At 41.7% G+C, this 19,352-nt stretch overlaps 1 protein-coding gene across 1 annotated transcript in view; it reads left to right on the top strand.

The window, feature by feature from the left end:
• The window catches only part of TRAF3 (TNF receptor associated factor 3), a 113,185-nt gene that overhangs the window by 63,018 nt on the left and 30,815 nt on the right, over window positions 1-19,352 (top strand). Inside the window, exon 3 of the mRNA XM_055304138.1 lies at window positions 18,368-18,629. Within this exon, the coding sequence (XP_055160113.1) occupies window positions 18,385-18,629 (245 nt within the window). The 5' untranslated portion in view covers window positions 18,368-18,384. The remainder of the gene's footprint in view (window positions 1-18,367; window positions 18,630-19,352) is intronic.

Below are 19,352 nucleotides of genomic sequence, written 5' to 3'. Positions count from 1 at the left end.
CACAGGCCCAAGCAGAGCATTTGGCATCAGGTATCGTGAAAAGAGCCTGTGCTGAAATGTTTACATAAACATGGATTGCCAAAAAACTTTTTTTTTTTTTAATCAACAGGGCACACCTGTCTGTTTATGGTTTTCTCTCTTCTTTTATTGGCATTACTTAGATGATAACTTTTAATTTCCCTGCTGGGCTTGATGGTGAGCTCGTTGTGTTTTATACTTTCTTGCTGGCAGGAGCCATTTTCTTTGTTTATCTGATGCTTCCCTTTTTTGGTTTTCCCCGGGCTTTCCAGTTCTTGGAACACCCTTTTGTCAGCAGATGTGCTTTGGTTTCCAATTTCCAATCTCCATGTAAGATGTAGCTCAACTTAAATCACAAGTAGGGGAGATAAATTGTTAGAGTGATGAAGGCGTAGAGGAAAAGCAGAGGAATCCAGTCCAGCTCTTTGCTCTACTCCTGAGTACGGATGTGCCTCAGCTTCGAGAAAGGCTTCCTGCATAACTGATGAGAAACCAAAATTTTGTGAATCGATTTTCTCAAATAGAAGTTTTTGCATTTGAATAAGAATATGGCACAAAATATAAATTCCTGCCTAAAATATGTAGCAAAAGTAAATAATGTAATAATAGAGTAGTAATTCTACTCAGAGGATACTGCAGAGTGGGAGTTCTAGAACTAAGAAGGCCAGGCACTGGGGCAAGCCCTGGTGCTTGGAGCGGGCTCAGGGTACCATCTTTGAGGCTGCTCCTCCCTGGTTGTTTCTGCTCTTGGCTCCTCTTAAGCTCCTCAGAGTGCGCAGACTCCCCGAGCGCCATTTCTTACCATATACCTTGCCTACCTTATAGTTTCCATGGTGCTCTCTTTGCCTCATATATCTATTGTTTCTGTTCAGAACATTTTTCTTGATGTGTGTGGAAGTAAACCTCCCACACTTAATGCTAAAAGGTGAGATGTTGGCAGTAGCCCCAGGTTCTCATCACTCACTTGGGGCGGTGTACTGACCAGAGGCAAGTGTGTTATAAACCCCATGCTGCTTCCCCAGACTGGCCTGTTAAACATTAATCCACTTGTGCCCACGAGTCACCTTCTCCTCCACCACCTCTTTAATAATTGGACTCAGTTTGCGTTATTTTTCTTCAACACAATTATTTTAAATATTACAGTATTTAACTAATGTATACTTATTGCATTTAAACTTTAGAATTAAGGTAGAATTTAACTATTTTTATATCCATGTATAAGCAAGTGAAATAAAGGTTTATTTATTTATTTAAAGATTTTATTTATGGGAGACCTGGGTAGCTCAGTGGTTGAGTGTCTGTCTTTGGCTCAGGGTGTGATCCCGGGATCTGGGATCGAGTCCCACACCAGGCTCTCTGTGTGGAGCTTGCTTCTCCTTCTCCCTGTGTCTCTGCCTCTCTCTCTTTTTCTAAAAAAGATTTTATTTACTTGAGAGAGAGAGCACAAGCAGGAGGAGGGAGAGGGAGAAGCAGGCTCCCCGCTGAACAGAGATGGCTCCCCTTTATCCCAGGACTCCCAGGACTCCAGGATCATGACCTGAGCCAAAGGCAGAGGGTTAACTGACTGAGCCACCCAGGTGCCCAAGATATGTTTGTTTGTTTGTTTGTTTGTTTGTTTGTTTGTTTTTAAAAGTTTACTCATGAGAGACACATAGAGAAAAGCAGAGACATAGGCAGAAGGAGAAGCAGACTCCCTGTGGGGAGCCTGCTGGGGGACTCAATCCAGGACCCCAGGATCACAACCTGAGCCAAAGGCAGCCGCTCAATCACTGAGCCACCCAGGTGCCCCAGGTATGTATATTTAAACCAGAAATCTAGTCAGAGATTTTCACGATCATACATTTTAGGAAGTTCCAAAAAGTGACTTGACTAACGTTGCTACTTCTGGTGCTCAGCCTACATGTGGAGCACACAATGGGATTCTTGACCTGTGGATGTCCAGATGCAGTTGCAGAATAGAAATGCCATCATAGATAGAAAAATTTAGCATTTTCAGTTCATACGTTTGTAGGAACTTTCTTTTTTACAATAGTTTTTAGTTGAGGGGCCTTTGAACATGGTATCAGCTTTTATAACTATACTTTACACTAGATATTGTTCTAGTCTGTCTGACTCCAATGGATGCCCAGTTACCATATGCACTGGCACTCAGCATGGTGCCTATTGATGTTGGCAGTTGTCCTTTGGCCACTTATCTCCTTATTTCTCTCTATTTGATTTAAAACATTATTAGCTCAAGTTAGTTTTTCAGTGCCTTCTAATATCTTTATCCCTCTCAACTATTTTTTTAAGATTTGATTTATTTTATTTGAGAGAGGGAGTGCACACGAGTGAGAGGAGAGGCAGAAGGAGAGAGAATCTCATGCAGACTCCGCTGAGTACGGAGCCCAACACAGGCTCAATTTCAGGACTCTGAGATTATGACCTGAGCCGAAATCAAGAGTTGGATGCTTAACTGACTGAGCCACGCAGGTGCCCCTCAATTTTTACTTTTTTTTTTTTAAATATGTACAATGATATGAAATTCTTTGGATCTAAATATGGACAGAATTGTATTACATCAGGTTCAAATGTGCTGGCCATTTTTTTATGTTGTTACTGCTATTATTTTTCTGCTTGGGGTTATTGAGTGGTTATTACATTATACTATGTTACATTTTTTTAAGGTTTTGTTTATTAATTTGAGAGAGAGAGAAAGAGAGAGATGGCACAAGAGAGTACGAGCAAGAAGATGGAGGGTGGGCTGGGAAGGACAGAAGGAGAGAATGCTGAGCAGAGAGTGATCCCAAGACCCTGGGATCATGATCTAAGCCAAAGGCAGACGCTTAACCAACTGAGCCATCCAGGCGTCCCCATTACCTTTTTTTAATAAGAAAAAAAATATCATATAACCCTTTAAAATAGAGTTTAGTGGGCAGCCCCCGTGGTGCAGCGGTTTAGCGCCGCCTGCAGCCCAGGGCGTGATCCTAGAGACCCTGGATCGAGTCCCACGTCGGGCTCTCTGCATGGAGCCTGCTTCTCCCTCTGCCTGTGTCTCTGCCCCTCCCCCCTCTCTCTGCACCTCTATGAATAAATAAATAAAATCTTGAAAAAAAATAAAAATAAAATACAGTTTAGTGATTTTTAATATATTCACAGTGCTATAAACTACCAGCACTATTTAATTCCAGAATATAGTCATTCACCCCAAAAAGAAACTCTGTAACCACTAAGTTACTCTCCATTTTTCTGCCTTTGCCCCACTCTTTGGTAACCACTAACCTCTTTTCTGTCTCTGGATTCACCTCTTCTGGATATCTTACATAAATGGAAGTATATGGTATGTGGCCTTTTGTTTCTGATTTCTCTTATTTAGCACAATGTTTCTGGGGTTCTTTTATGTTGTAGTATGTCTTAGTATTTCGCTCCTTTTTATGGTGAAATAATAGTACATTGTGCGGGTAAGACCACATTTTGTTTATTGGTCATCTCTTGTTAGGCCCCTTGGGCTATTAATATTTTTTGTCTTTTATGAATATTGCTGCTTTGAGCATATGTGTACAAGTCTGTGCAAACATGTGTTTTGGAGTCTCTTGGATATATACATGGGAGAAGAATTTCTTTTTTTTAAGCAACTTTTAAAAGGATTTTATTTATTTATTCATGAGAGATACAGAGAGAGAGAGAGAGAGGCAGAGACACAGGCAGAGGGAGAAGCAGGCTCCATGCAGGGAGCCCGACATGGGACTCGATCCCGTGACTCCAGGATCAGGCCCTGTGCTGAAGGCGGTGCTAAACCATGGAGCCACCAAGGGCTGCCCTGGAGAAAAATTTCTAGTCAAATGCTAACTGTTTGAGGAACTGACAAATTCTGTGAGGCATTGCCAGCACCATTTTACATTCCCTCTAACAGTAGATGAGGGTTCCAGTTTCTTTATGTCCTCACCAGTACTTGGAATTTTCCATTTTCTTTAATTAAAGCCATCCTAGTGGCTGTGAAGTAACATGTCATGATTGTCAATTTTTAAAAACATTATTTTTTTAAATTGACCTAAAATTCATACAACATAAAATTAGCCATTTTTAAAAAATATTTTATTTATTTATTCATGACAGACACACACACACACACAGAGGCAGAGACACAGGCAGAGGGAGAAGCAGGCTCCATGCACGGAACCCAACGTGGGACTCGATCTCTAGGATCACACCCTGGGCCGAAGGCGGCGCTAAACCGCTGAGCCATCGGGGCTGCCCAAAATTAGCCATTTTTAAAGTGAACAATTCAAAAATAAAAAATAAAGCGAACAATTCAGTGCCATTTAGTACATTCACAGTGTTGTATAACCACAACCTATGTGTGGTTCCGGAACATTCCCATTACCCCAAAGGAAACCCCATACTCCTTAGGCAGTTACTCCTTATTGCTCTTCCCTCAACCCCTGGCAATGACTGGTCTGCTGTGAGTCTCTGTGGATTCACCTATTCTATATATTCTTATAAATGGAGCACACAGGATGTAATCTTTTGTTTCTGACATCTTTCATTGAACGTAATGTTTTCCAGGTTCATCCATGTTATAGCCTGTATCATTGTTTCCTTTCTTTTTATGGCTGAATAATATTTAACATCCTATTGTCTGGAGATCCCGCATTTTGTTCTATCCATTCATCTGTTGATGGACATTTTGGTTTCCACCTTGTGGGTATTGTGAATAATGCTGCTCTGAGCATGTGTGTATGTGTGTTTGAGTACCTGTTTTCAGTTCTTTAGGGTATGTACCTAAGAGTGGATTCACTGGGCCATATGGTAATTCTATGTTTAACTGTTTGAGGAACCACTAGATTGTTTTCCACAGCAGCTGAACCATTTTGTTTTCGCCAGCAGTGTATGAAGGTTCCAATTTCTCCACATCTTCTCTTCATCAATGCTAGATATGTAACCTTTTTAAAACAATTAAAACCATCTTGGTTGGTATGAAGTGGTAGCTCAGTGTGGTTCTTACTTATATTTCCCTAGTGACTAATGATGTTGAGCATCTTTTCATGTGCTTTTGGGCGTTTCTGTATCTTCCTTAGAGAAATGTTTATTCATATATTTTGCCATTTTTAAATTGGGTTGTTTGTCTTCTTGTCGAGTTGTAAGGGTTCTTTACGTATTTAGGATATTAGGCCTCTATCAGATATGTGGTAGCAGATATTTTCTCCTATTTTGTTGTCTTTTTTTTTTTTTTTTTTAGATTTTATTCATTTATTAGAGAGGAGGGGGGTGGAGCAGAGGGAGAAGCAGACTCCTCGCTGAGCAGGAAGCCTGATGCAGGGCTCAGTCCCAGGACCCTGGATTCATGACCTGAGCAGAAGGCAGACACTTAGCTCACTGAGCCACCCAGGTGCCCTGTGTTTTCACATTCTTGATAACACCCTTTTATGTAAAGAGCTTTTTTTAATTTGGTGAAGTCAAATTTATCTATTTTTTCTTTTGTTGCTTGTTATCTTGGTGTCATATCTAAGAATTCTTTAGACCAAGGTTATGAATATTTGCCACTGTTTTCTTCTAAGAGTTTTTTGTGTTACCTCTTACCTTTTAGTGGGTAATCCCATTTGATCTTAGTTTGTATATATAGAGTGATATAAGAGTCCAGATTCATTCTTCTGCCTGTGGTTACCCAGTTATCACAGAGACTGGTTTTCTTTCCCCCCCACCACTAAATGATCTTGGTATCCTCATGAAAAATCATTTGGCCATATTATTTCTGGATTCTCAGTTGTATTTCATTGGTCTGTATATCTGTCCTTATGCCAGTATTACGCTGTTAATGATTACTGTAGTTTTTTTTTTAATTTAATTTTTTTTTTTTTTTTTTTTTATTTACGATAGTCACAGAGAGACAGAGAGAGGCAGAGACACAGGCAGAGGGAGAAGCAGGCTCCATGCACCGGGAGCCTGACGTGGGATTTGATCCCGGGTCTCCAGGATCACGCCCTGGGCCAAAGGCAGGCGCTAAACCGCTGCGCCACCCAGGGATCCCTGATTACTGTAGTTTTGTAGTAGGTTTTGAAATAGTTTGAGAAGTGTGTCTTCCCTTCATTTTTATTTTCTAATACTGTCTTGGCTCTTTGCAGTTCCTTCCAATTCCGGGTCAGATTTTTTCATTTCTGTCAAAGGAAGGCCATTAGACCATTGATAGGGATTGCATTGCATTTGTAGATCACTTTGGGTAGAGTAGTAGGGTTCTCCAGAGAAACAAAACCAACATGTACATGCACGCACATAGAAAGAGATATTTATTATAAGGAATTGGCTCTCACAGTAATGGAGACAAGCAAATCCCAAGATCTGCAGTATGAGTTGGCAAACTGGAGAACCAGGAGAGCCAATGGCTTAGTTCCAGCCTGAGTCTGAAGTCCTGAAACCATAAGAGCCAATGCCTTAGTTCCTGTCCAAAGGCCAGCAGGCTCAAAATCGAGGAAGAGCTGATATTTCAGTTCAAGAACAAAGGCAGGAAAAAAGACGATGTCTCAGTTTGAAGGCAGTCAGGTAGAAAGAATCCTTCTTACTTGCAGGTGAATCGGCCTTTTTGTTCTATTCAGACCTTTGACTGGATGATGCCCACCCATATCGGGAAGGCAGTGTGCTTTACTCAGTCTTCCAATTCAAATGATAATCTCATCCAGCACCCTTACAGAAACACCTAGAAATAATGTTTGACCAAATATCTAGGCACCCCATGGTCACTCAAGTTAACACATAAAATTAGTCAGTAGTATTGCCATTGTAACAATATTAAGTCGCTAATCCATGTACATAGACCTGTTTTGGAGCTAACAAATGTCTACTGCTTAATTGTTTCTTCTTTAATTTCTTTCTGCAATTGTTTTGTAGTTTTCAGTGAACAAATATTTTACCTCCTTGGCTAAATTTATTTCTAGGTACTTTATTCTCGTAGATGCTATTGTAAATCGAATTGCTTTTTTAATTTCCTTTTTGGATTGTTTATTACTGTTGTATAGAAACACAACTGATGTTTCTTTGTTAATCCTGTACCCTGCAACTTTAATGAATTCCTTTATTAGCTCTAGTTTTTCTTATGAATTCTTTGGGATTTTCTATATGTAGGACCTTGTCATCTATAAATAGAAATACTTTTACTTCCTTCTTATTTGGATGCATTTTACTTCTTTTTCTTGCTCTAGCTAGAACTTCCAGCATAATATTGAATAGCAGTGATGAAAACATATTTCCTTCCCTTCTTCCTGATCTTAGGGTAAAAGCTTGCAGTCTTTTGCCATTAAGTGTGAACTTTTCATAGATATCCTTTATCTTGTTGGGGTAGTTCCCTTTTATTCTTAGTTTTCTGAGGGTCTTAATGAAAGGGTATTAGATTTTGTCAACTAGTTTTCTACATCAATTGAAATGATTGCATCTTTTCCTCCTTTATCTATTAATGTGATACAGTACATTGATTTTCTTAAACCATTCTTGCTTTCCTAGGATAAATCCCACTATGTATTTAAAAGTATATAATACTTTTAACATGCTGATGGATTCAGTTTTCTATTTTTTTTGTTGAGTGTCTCTTTCATGTTTGAAGAACAGTTTTGCTAGATACAGGATTCCTAGTTGATTTTTTTTCATTCAGTCCTTTGAACATGTCATCCCATTGTCTTCTGTTTTCCATGGTGTATGATGAGATGCCAACTGTAACTTTATTGAGGAAATCCTTGTGTGTGTGAAGTAGCTTTTCACATGCTGATTTCAGAATTTTCTCTTTGTTTTTCCACAGTTTGATTATAATGTATTTTATTATGGATTTCTTTGAGTTTAAACTAAAATGGTGTTGAGCTTCCTATATGTGCAGATTAATAGTGTTCATCATCTATGGGAAGTTTTTGTCCACTATTTCTTCAAATGTTCTTTCCAACACTTTCTCTCTCTCCTTTCCTTTCTGGAACCTCCCCTAATGTGTATGTTGGTATGATTGATGATGCCCTACAGGTTTTTGAGGCTCTGTTCATTTTTCTTTGTTGTATTTTCCTTTTGTGATTTAGACTGGATAAATTCAGTTGATTCATCTTCAGGTTCTCCAGTTCTTTCTTATGCCAAAGTTCTGCTATTGAATCCCTGTTATGAGGTTTTCATTTCAGTTACTGTGCTTTCCAGCTCTAGAGTTCCTATTTGGTTCCTTTAAAATTCTTCTCTTTATTGATACTCTGTTTTGTGAGCCATTGTTCTTATGGTTTCTTTTATTCTTGGACATGATTTCCTTTATCTTTTTGAATATATATAAAATAGCTGATTTAAACTATTTGTAAGTCCAGTGTCCAGCATTCCTCCTGAATAGTTTCTATTTTTTGCTTTTTCCCCTGTGTGTGGGCCATACCTTCATGTTTGCATGCTTTGTAATTTTTTTTAAAGATTTTTATTTATTTATTCATGAGAGAAACAGAGAGAGAGAGAGGCAGAGACACAGGCAGAGGGAGAAGCAGGCTTCATGCAGGGAGCCCGACGTGGGACTTGATCCCCGGACTCCAGGATCACGCCCTGGACCAAAGGTGGTGCCAAACTGCTGAGCTACCCGGGCTGCCCCTGTAATTTTTTTTAATTGGACACTTTTAATATTATAATGTGGCAAATCTGGAAATGAGATTCTTTTTCTCCCCAGGATTTGTTTTTATAGTTGTTTGTGTAATGACTTCTTGAGCTAAGTTTGTAAAGTTTATATTCTTTATCATGTGTGGTTATTAAAGTCCTTGTTCTAATAGCATAGTGATGGAACACATTTCTTTAAGTGCCTACAACCAAAATTATCTCCTAGTCTTTTTGGATAGGGTTTTTACGAGTGTTGGGGTATGCTTTCAACACTTTAGCCGGGCAGTTGACAACTCTTATTTACCATTCATTTCCTCTGTGTGGAACCTGAAGTTCAGCCAGAGGCTTGAGGCCTTCTCAGGTCTTTCCTGAGCATGCACACAGTCCTGGGCATTTATGTGGCCTTCTAGATTCCCGGAAACACATTGAAGCTTGTCAGAGGCCTTTTTCCCCAGCTTTTCTTCTCAACATTTTGGTTAATCTATTGTTTGCTTCAGTTGTTACTGATTGCTGTGAGCAGTGATAACTAATAAATTTGCCCCTAAATGTCTTCAATAACCACCACCTACCACCACTACCGGTAGCCATGTCAACATTGGGAGAATTCTGAGTTTACTGAGATAAAGCCAAGTGCTTGGAGTTGATCTTCTAGATAGGTCAAAACAAACCACCGAAATTCTTTGCAAATGAGGTCTGTTCTTCTCCTGCTATCCCTCCACCTCCTTGCCAGATACCTGTTCCAAGTCACAGACTATTATCCTGGTGCATGGGTTCAGGTTTGGGTAAAATGGCACTGTGCTCATTGTGCTTACCAAGGTTCAGCTGGTTTCTCATGATTAAGTATTCTTCTCGTTGCTGCAAGCTTTCATTTAGTTTCCAAGATTCCAAGAAGTTGCCTCTGATGGATTTTGCCAGTTTTTTTTTTCCTTGATTTTATTGAAGGATAGACTTTTGGAATTTCTTACTCAACCATTTTCACTGATACAATTCATTAGTCTGTTTTTAGTGTTGTGACCAACTTTGGGTTTGCCTAATTTATGTACACTGCACCTGAGATTCCAGAAAGGATTTAAGATGGCCTAGGGAGGCAAACAAGATAAAAGATAAATTATTTATTGTATTTGTTTTGAGCCTGTTAGTTAAAAGGCATTCTGGTAAAAAATGTGCCCTCCCAAGTTGCTACTGAAAATTTGGTCTTACAGATGGAAGTTTTGTTTCCTTTGGTGATCTTGAGGTCTCTTTCTTCCCTGTTACATAGGTTGAAGGGACTCGGAAGAAAATTTACCTCTGTGGTTTCTCCATTTATATGACTTTGCAGATGATTTCAAGGTGATCACCACATTACTGTCCAGCTTTAGGAATGCTCATGATTGTCTGCCTCTGAGTTGATTATGGAAAATTTGCCTCCAATGGTGGTTTTTCCAAATCCAAACTCGCTTTTTCTTGGGACACAATAGGTGGATATTTGTCTTATTTTAAGACTTAAAGACATTGTTCCTATTGTCCTAGTTGTTTTAGGAAGTGATTAGATGACTCACACTTTTTATTAGAACTGACTTTTCATAGTGACAGTTGATGGCCTGCAAGTCTAGGATCATCAGTAAACCTGAGAATATTCATCTGTCCACCAGTCCTAGCACCTGCTGAGGTGTCTAGCTCCTGCTTTCCCTAGGCCAGCTAAGGCCCACATCAGGCATCTCACTGATGCAGAAGGTCATGGACCTACCCCTAGGCCCTGCTCAGGGTTCATGTCATTTCTGACTTGAATAATCTCTTTTTAAGGAAGAATGTTTTCCATGAGCAATGTTAGTCAATTTAACATAATGGCTTATTTTCTAGTTTTATTTGAACATAATATTCTTCTTTTCAAAACAATTTTGTAATAGAGTTGGAGCTGCTTTTTATTTCAGTTTTGTATATGCTGTTGTCCCTTTTTCATCAACACTACCTGTAAGATAATGTGAATATTTTTAAAAGGCCAAGATATGGGTAAATTTGACTACATTAAAATTAAGAACTTCTCTTCATTTAAAAAACATAAATAAAGTTAAAGCCATCCACAAACTGGGGGAAGACATATAAATATAACAAAGGTTTAACAGAATATGTGAGCAACCCCCACAAATCAGTATTATAAAAGATAATAGCCCAATTAAAAAATGACAGAGAGACACAATCAGGCATTCATGGAAGAAAAAGCCTAAGTGGCCCATGAATATATGAAAAGATACTAAACTTTTAAATCATCAGAGTAAGAAAAAAAGACCATTGTACCTGCTAGGTTGGCAGAACCTAAGATGTTTGATTCCCAGTGTTGGCAAGGATGTGGATTAAAAGAAACATTTATCCTGCTTGACTTTGGAGAGTAGTTTGGCTCTAGCTTATAAATTGGCCATGCATTCAACCTGCAAATCAGCAGTACCTCTGTAGTCTAGATGTGGAGTCCAGGGCAGGGATCGGCAGGCTCTTTCTACATAAGGCAAGATGATAAATATTCTAGACTTTGTGGACCACATACAGTCTTGTGATTTAGTTGCCTTTGTTTCATTTGTTTGTTTGTTTAACCCTTTAAAAACCTAAAATGAGGGGATCCCTGGGTGGCGCAGCGGTTTGGCGCCTGCCTTTGGCCCAGGGCGCAATCCTGGAGACCCGGGATCGAATCCCACGTCGGGCTCCCAGTGCATGGAGCCTGCTTCTCCCTCTGCCTGTGTCTCTGCCTCTCTCTCTCTCTCTGTGACTATCATAAATAAATAAATTTAAAAAAAAAAAAAACCTAAAATGCATTCTTGGCTTCAGGGAAATAGACAATAGGTAACAGTAACCTAACAATCTACTGGCTAGATTTGACCCACAGACTATAGTTTGCTAACCCCTGATTGCCTGATCTAGGGCACAGACCCTAGAGAAACTTACATGAGGACACCAGGACAGATGTGCCAAAGTGTTCAGAGCACACTTTTCATAACGGCAAGGACTGGCAACTGTGATCAGAAAGTGGATAGATGAGCTGTGGAATATTATACAGCAGTGAGAATGAATGGAAGCATAATCATGCACACAGCAGACACAGGTGAAAAGTTATAACACTGATGGCAGAGGACTACATATGGTGCAATAACATTCCATGAAATTATTTTTTTAAAGATTTTATTTATTCATGAGAGACACAGAGAGAGAGGCAGAGACATAGGCAGAGGGAGAAGCAAGCTCCCTGAGGGGAGCCTGATGCAGGACTCCATCTCAGGACCCTGGGATCATGACCTGAGCCAAAGCCAGACACTCAACCACTGAGCCACCCAGGTGCCTCACATTCCATGAAATTAAAAACAGGCAAAAGTATATTGTTTAAGAAGAAAAATATATATGATATATATATATGATAGCAAAAGACTTATAGATCCAAATTTCAGACTGACGTTTACTTCTGGAGAGAGGACGACAGCTGAGGAAGGAGCATGCAGGTAGGTGGTGACATTTAAGCAGGTGGTGTATTCTGGGGCTCTTTTTGTTGTTGTCCTTTTGGCACATAATCTTTATTTTATTTTATTTTTTAAGTAGGCTCCACACCCAACCTGGGGCTTGAACTCATGACCCTGAGGTTAAGAGCCACATACACTACCAACTGAGCCAGCCAGGCTCCCTGCCTTATAATCTTTTTTATGTGTCAAATATCACCTAATACATTTTTTTGAAGAAAAGAAGGATACCAGCCAGGGAGGTCTTAGAACCCACCCAGCTGTACTCCCTGAAACAATACTTTGTGTGCTGGAGTTATGCTGAGTTGCTCACCTGGGAGGGAAGGAGATGGATATCTAAGCAGCTCTTGGGTGGTAACAGCCAGTGAGGCCCTTGAAGAGCTTTAGAGAGAACACCCAGGAGCGAGGGCCTTCCATAACAATAGTGAGGTTGCTGGCACAGAGTGCATGCTTTTCCTTCCCCATTGAAAAGACCTTGACATATGTGTCAGAAACCAGTTGACCATAAACATGAGGGTTTATTTCTGGATTCTCAGTTTTCTTTCATCGATCTGTATGTCTAATACCAATATCACAGAGTCCCAAATAATTTGTAGTAAGTTTTGGAACAAGTGTGAGTCTTCTAGCTCTGTTCTTTGTTGAGAGTTTTGTCTATTCTGGGTCCCCTGAATTTCCATCTGTTTGTTAGATTCCACTTAATTTCAGCAAAAAAGAACCAGTAGGGATTGTTATAGGAATCAAGATGCATCTGATCAGTTTGAGTAGTGTTGCCATCTCAGCAGTCTTCTAGCCCATGAACATGGGATGCTTTCCCATTTGTTTTCATCTTTGATGTCTTTCAACAGTGTTTTATAATATTCAGTAAACATACATTGCCCTCTTTGGTTACGTTTATTCCTGGATATTTTATTCTTTTTGATACTATTATAAGTGGATTGTTTTCCTAACTTCATTTTTGGGTTGTTTATTGCTAGTGTATAGAAATACAATTGATTTTTTTATATTGACCTCTGATTCTGCAACTTTGCTGAATCAGTTTATTAGTTCAACTCATTTTTAGTTTATTCTTTTGTGAGTTATATATGCAGGATGATGCTGTCTGAAAAAGAAATAGTTTTATGTCTTCATTTCCAATTGATATGCCTTTTCTTTTTCTTGTCATATTGCTGAGAAGCGCCTTGTATTTATTTATTTTTTTTTATGTCTTTATTTCAGAAGCGCCTTTTAAAACAAGGCTTGGGGCTGTCTAAATAGCTTGAGGAAACAGGCCAATCCTTGGCAGATTCCCTGACCACAGTTGGTGGGAGGACGCATCTTCTCTGTATACAGTGCTGCAGAGTCTGCAGATGGCCTCAACCTAAAATATTATAGTAATGCCTGATAGTGCAGATAGTTAGGGGTTATAGTATCTGCTTTTCATGTAAAGAGAAATGAGACTCTGGGGGTCAGTGCTGTGCTCAAGGATCCATCTCAGGGAGACACTGGGCCACCCTTACTACCCAGGCTACTCAGTGCCAGATGTCCTGCCTGACTGGCTCCTCCCCTGAAACCGCTAACACCAGGTTCCCTTCCACAGCCACCTCACAGTGCCATGTCTGCTGCTCCTTCTTGTCCTCCTCTGTTGGAATTGAAGTGATACCACCAGTCCAACTCCTGAAGTCTCAGTATCCCCAAAACCAATGTGCTATCTTTCTTTTTTGAAGATCTGCAGCCCTTTGTACCTTCTGTTCATCATCCTCTGCTTGTTGACCCTGGAGTGCTCACCTCCTCGTGACTCCTTCAAAGCTCTCAGGGGCTGTGTCCCTGATGTGTGAGGCACAGAGCTGTGTATGTCATAGGTGCCTAGTTGTATTTGTTGAAATAAAATGTGATTGGTTTGGCAAGCCTTTGCAGAATCACTCCTGGAGAAGGGTGCTCCCACCCACGTAGAAGGGTGGTGGGCATGCCCTCCAGCATTCCCAGGTTGAAAGCCCTGATGTTTGTAAAACAATGTAGCCAGCAATACTCTCCAGGGAACACCTGAGGCGAAATAAAGTGGGAAGCGTCAGTATTTGAATGAAATGGGCTATTGCCCTCTAAAATAATATTTAATAGTTTAGTAAATATTGAAGGAAATAAGTAATATACAACCTTTTACAAGTGTCTGGCAGTGATTAGAGTACCATAAAATGCACATCACCTCTGACCCATCAGTTCTGTTGGTGTGTGGTTGCCTAAACGTGCAAAGATAGAAGTTCAGGAATGTTCACTGCAGATTGTTCATGATAGCACAACATCGGGGCGCCTGGGTGGCTCAATCAGTTAGCACCTGACTCTGATTTGGACTCAGGTCATGATCTCAGGGTCTTGGGATTGAGCCCCATTTCAGGCTCTGCACTCAGTAAGGAGTCTGCTTGGAGTTCTCTTCTTGTCCTTCTGTCCTTCCCCATCATTTCTGTACGCTCTCGCTCTCTCTCAAAAAAAAATTCTTTTAAAAAAATAGCAAAACATCAGAAGCAGCCTGAGTTTCTCCATTAGTGGAACTGGTTATATCAATTAGGTAAACCATCCAGTAGAGTGCTGTATGCAGCCCTTCAAAATAAGAAAGTAGGGCAGCCCCGATGGCCCAGTGGTTTGGCGCCGCCTTCTGCCTGGGGTATGATCCTGGAGACCCAGGGTCCAGTCCCACGTCGGGATCCCAGCATGGAGCCTGCTTCTCCCTCTGCCTGTGTCTCTGCCTCTCTCTGTCTCTCTGTCTGTCATGAATAAATAAATAAAATATTAAAAAACAAAACAAAAAAATAAAAAACAAAATAAAAAAGTAGATCTGTATACGCTGATATGGGAAAAATGGCCAGAATACAGCATTGGTTTCAAAAGGAAGCTGTTGATGAATTTGGATGTGTGACACAGTTTGTGTGCGGGGAGAAAGAAGACATATTTTCTTCATGTGCATTTCTGGATGTTTGTCAGAAGGGAGCATCTGCCCCTGGGTAGTTGCAGTCAGGGGATCTGGTCTTTATTCCTTGCACTTCACACCTCCATGTTTTAGTTTTTTGTTGTCTTTTCTGAGGGCACATAATGTTCTAATCAATGAAAGTCTCACTGTGCTCCCTTAGATGTCTGTCACTGATCACAGCAGTTGGGCATATACAGTTTTAATGTTAGAGTCCTATACTTTAGAGTATATGCCACTATGTATAAATGACACAAACTAACCAAACCCACAGGGAGCCATTTTGAACAGTTATTTTGCAATATTTTTTGTTTAGATTTTAAATTGAGATATAATTCTTGTACTGTAAAATTCACCTCTTTAAAATGTCTGGTTCGGGGACCCCTGGGTGGCGCAGCAGTTTAGCGCCTGCCTTTGGCCCAGGGCATGATCCTGGACACCCGGGATCGAATCCCAGGTCGGGCTCCCGGTGCATGGAGCCTGCATCTCCCTCTGCCTGTGTCTCTGCCTCTCTCTCTCTCTGTGACTATCATAAAAAAAAAAAAAAGTCTGGTTCGATGAATTGTAATGTATTTAGAGATACATTAGACAGAGATAGTCCGTCCCATTATCCAGTTCCTGAACTGCTCATCACCCCTGAACTGCTCCATCACTCCAGGGGGAAAGCCTGTACACACCAGTACACACTCCCCTCCCCCAGCCCTGGCAACTATGAATCTGTTTTCTATCTGTATAGGTTTGCCTATTCTGGACACTTCATATTTAGACCATTTTCTTACTCTTCTTTTTCCTTCCTTGTGAATATAAGGTAGAGGAGGTCTGGTGTTGCTCTGGTTTCTATAGCCCAAGCATGGTAGAGCATCTTTCCCTCCTTCCCTTAAGGCTCATTCTCCAGCCCACAGCCTAGATTGGGAATGGGTCATGCGTGGGATGAGATGCAGGGATGCTGGGTAGGATTGTCAGAGTCCCACAGTCGCCCGTTGCAGAGATGCTCCCGTTGGCACCCTACATTACAGGGTAAGGTAACTTACATTATAGGTAAGTCCTGATGGGCCTGCTGGCCATAGGCTGTCATGTGCCCTTTAGGACAGGGCTGCTGTGATGCTTTCTTTGATGTGCCTGGGATACATTTTGCATCTGTTCACTTATCTTAAATAGCCTACGAAAACAAAAAATCTCAAACTGTATTCTTATTTATACAGAGAATGACATGTTGTAGGTAAATGAACATTTATTATTTATCATTTGTTTAATCCAAAGTTAATTGTCTCTCAGGTTTGAAATAGGAATTCACCTTTAAAGAATCAAATATTTGTCATTAAAAACTGTTTATTGAACATGCAGCTTCCTGTACATTATTGGCTGAGATACTAAACCAAACTCATAAGTAGCTTATAATCTAAGAAGAGTTTTCAAGGCTAGAAGCTCCAAGACCAGATCTAAAAGCTGAAGAGTTTTCTTTTCCTGGAAGAGTCGGTTGTCGCAGAAACGTAGCTTGGTACTATTAGTGGCTCAGACCTCACCTTTACATCTGTTAGCTCAGCAGATACATACCGGGTAGCTTCTGCCCCTCAGGCACTCTTCTAGGTACCTGGAATTTGTCAACAAAACCTGCGTATCTGGGGAGCTTGCATCCTGCTCAAGGAGAGAGAGAGTTAACAAGCATGCAGAGTTAGAGGGTGGGAAGTGTCATGGAAAAAGTACAGACAGGGCAAAGGGGGTCCTTGAGAAGGTGCGGAGGTGAACTCTGAGCATCTGCAGAAGCAAGGGCCTGGTGTGGAAGGTGAGAGAGGTCACACAGTGCCAGAGATGGCATGGCCAGTTGGCAGCAGATTGGCTCCTGGTCAACTATTTTCTCTGACAGGTACAGCAAGCACCAGGCACCTTCCTGCTTAGCATCACAATGAATAGGATTCTGATCAACAAAATTGTGAGCAAGGAGCAGCTGGCCTTTTGAGGTCTTTTTGAAAGCTTTTTTTCTTATTTTTATAAATAGATGGATTTCACAGGAGGCTTCCACACTTTGCCACAGTGATGTTCTATTTTATTAAAACTAGCCTGAGTGTGGCTAGAACACCAGTTCATTTATTTGTCAGATGTTAGGCTGCTGGCGTTCTGTACATTCCTAGTTGTAAAGCATTCATTCTTTCAGCTTCATAAAGAGGCAGAACAAGGCAGTGTGAGGAACAAGGCTCTAGAGAGTGGGCTCTGCACCCAGTACCCCGTGGCCTGGGGTACGGGTCTGCCTCCTGTTCCAACCTTGCACTGGGGAGAAAAGGGAAGGGATGAGGGGACAGACACCCGGGGCCTTGTAAGTAGATGGAATTTGGCCCTCATTTTTGTAATTAGCAGAAATAAATGGATTGAGCAAGAACACAGTGTAGTTTTGAGAGACCTGGTGAGTTTTGAAAGAAATTCCTCTGTAGGTTCACCAGATGTGCTACTGTGTACTTCAGCTGGCGGACCTGCACAGTCTGGAATCTTTGTGGCTCATGTGTAGGAGCTGTTATTTTGCCTGTTGATGGGAACTTACAGGTGGGAAGCAGCCATCTGTGCACTTGTCACCATGTGCGGGAGGAGAGCCTGCCCATATGGGCACAGGAGACCCATTCAGTCCCAGTGTCCCTCTGGCATGAAAGTCCCATGTCCATCCCCAGGCATGAAAGTGCCTGTAAATCCACAGTGGGTGCATCCTGAAACTCTGTGGTGCACAGCGTGGGGTCACATTGCGGCCAGGCTGGCCGTGTGGGCGGAAAGCAGGTGCCAGTCACGGTGTGCCCAGATTGGAGCATTGTGGGCAGACTCTTGGGGTCTCTTTGGGAGCAAAAGTAGCATGAAGAGTCTGCAGACACCATCACACAGTGTCTGCTGTTGAGGAGTGAGTGACACTGTTCTGAGCGCAGGCTCCATGGCAATGCCATCACCATGTGGCAGGCCACCCCTGAGTCGTGTCACGGGCATTCATCAGCAGGGAGGTGAACCAAGAACTAAAACTGGCTGAGAACATCTGTTGCTTTGGCCAAAATATCAGAATGATGTGTATAATTTTAAGTTACAGCAAAGTATTACCTGTATTTCAAAGAACTTTAATGACACAACTGGTATACTTTTTGGAAGTTTTTGAACAGTAATGTTAATAGTCATGTTTGGCTTACATAGAAAGGGAAGAAGCATGTTTGCTTATGTCTGGTTCCCATCACATGTTAAAGTCAGGAAGGTTCTTGTATGTTACTTAAACTGAAAAACAAACAAACAAACAAACAAACCCACAGCTCTCAGGCACTTTTCACCCCCAAAGCTGTGTATCCTTTCCTTGCACAGGATGACATGATAGCATTTTACTCATGACTGTTACCTTTCCCCCCACCAGAATTTCTCTTTCCTAAAATGGAGTCAAGTAAAAAGATGGACTCCCCCGGCACACTGCAGACTAACCCACCGCTAAAGCTGCACCCTGATCGCAGCGCCGGGACGTCCATTTTCGTCCCCGAACAAGGAGGTTACAAAGAAAGGTTTGTGAAGACCGTGGAGGACAAGTACAAGTGTGAGAAGTGCCGCCTGGTGCTGTGTAACCCGAAGCAGACTGAGTGTGGACACCGGTTCTGTGAGACCTGTATGGCTGCTGTGCTGAGGTAGGGGCCCCCACTGCCCTGGTCTGGGCTCACTGTGCCTTGCAGCTTCTCCAGTTTCTCTCCCACTCGCTGCTTCACTTCTCTAAACAAGAAATGCTAAAGGTTAAAAGCTCTGAAGAAACCCAAACAAAATTCTCAGAGCCAAGCCTGTGAATCATTAGGGAAACTCGGTAGAACCCCATGCCTGAATTTTCCAGGGCTTCTATGGCCAGCAGCCTGGACTGCTTAGTCCCCCTCCCACAAACTTCTGTCTCCTCCCCACCAAGCACCTACCAAAGGTCACTCCTACACCTGCCACTTACTGATGGAGCTTGCCACCCTGGCCCTGGTGCCCTGGGGTCCCCCGTCTGTGCTGCTCTAGAAGTACCCAGTTCTTGAAGGCAACGCATCCCTCGGCAAGTGACACAGGAGCCCTTAAAGTGCAGGTGCTCTGGGGACAGAGGCTGAGGAGGACGGGGTCAACAGGGAGGACTGGACATGTCCCCAGCCTAGGTAGGAATCTAGGAATCTAGTCTGTGCACGACTACCCAGCAAGTAAGGAAAGCATACACTGAGCCCTTGGAAGTCCTTGTCAGCTAAGTATTGGTGCCATTTTAGAATTACAGAGGGAGACAGGGAGGCAGTCTGGAGTTTTATAACACAAATAACATTGTCCAAGAAAGCATCTCGGTTCATCCCCCCACATAGTTTTTGGGCATGGTGCTGGGCACTGGGGGCTACGGC

The sequence above is a fragment of the Nyctereutes procyonoides genome, unplaced genomic scaffold (assembly GCF_905146905.1).
Source record: "Nyctereutes procyonoides isolate TBG_1078 unplaced genomic scaffold, NYPRO_anot_genome, whole genome shotgun sequence".
In the NCBI taxonomy this organism is placed as follows: domain Eukaryota; kingdom Metazoa; phylum Chordata; class Mammalia; order Carnivora; family Canidae; genus Nyctereutes; species Nyctereutes procyonoides.
This window is presented reverse-complemented; position numbering and strand designations above follow the sequence as displayed.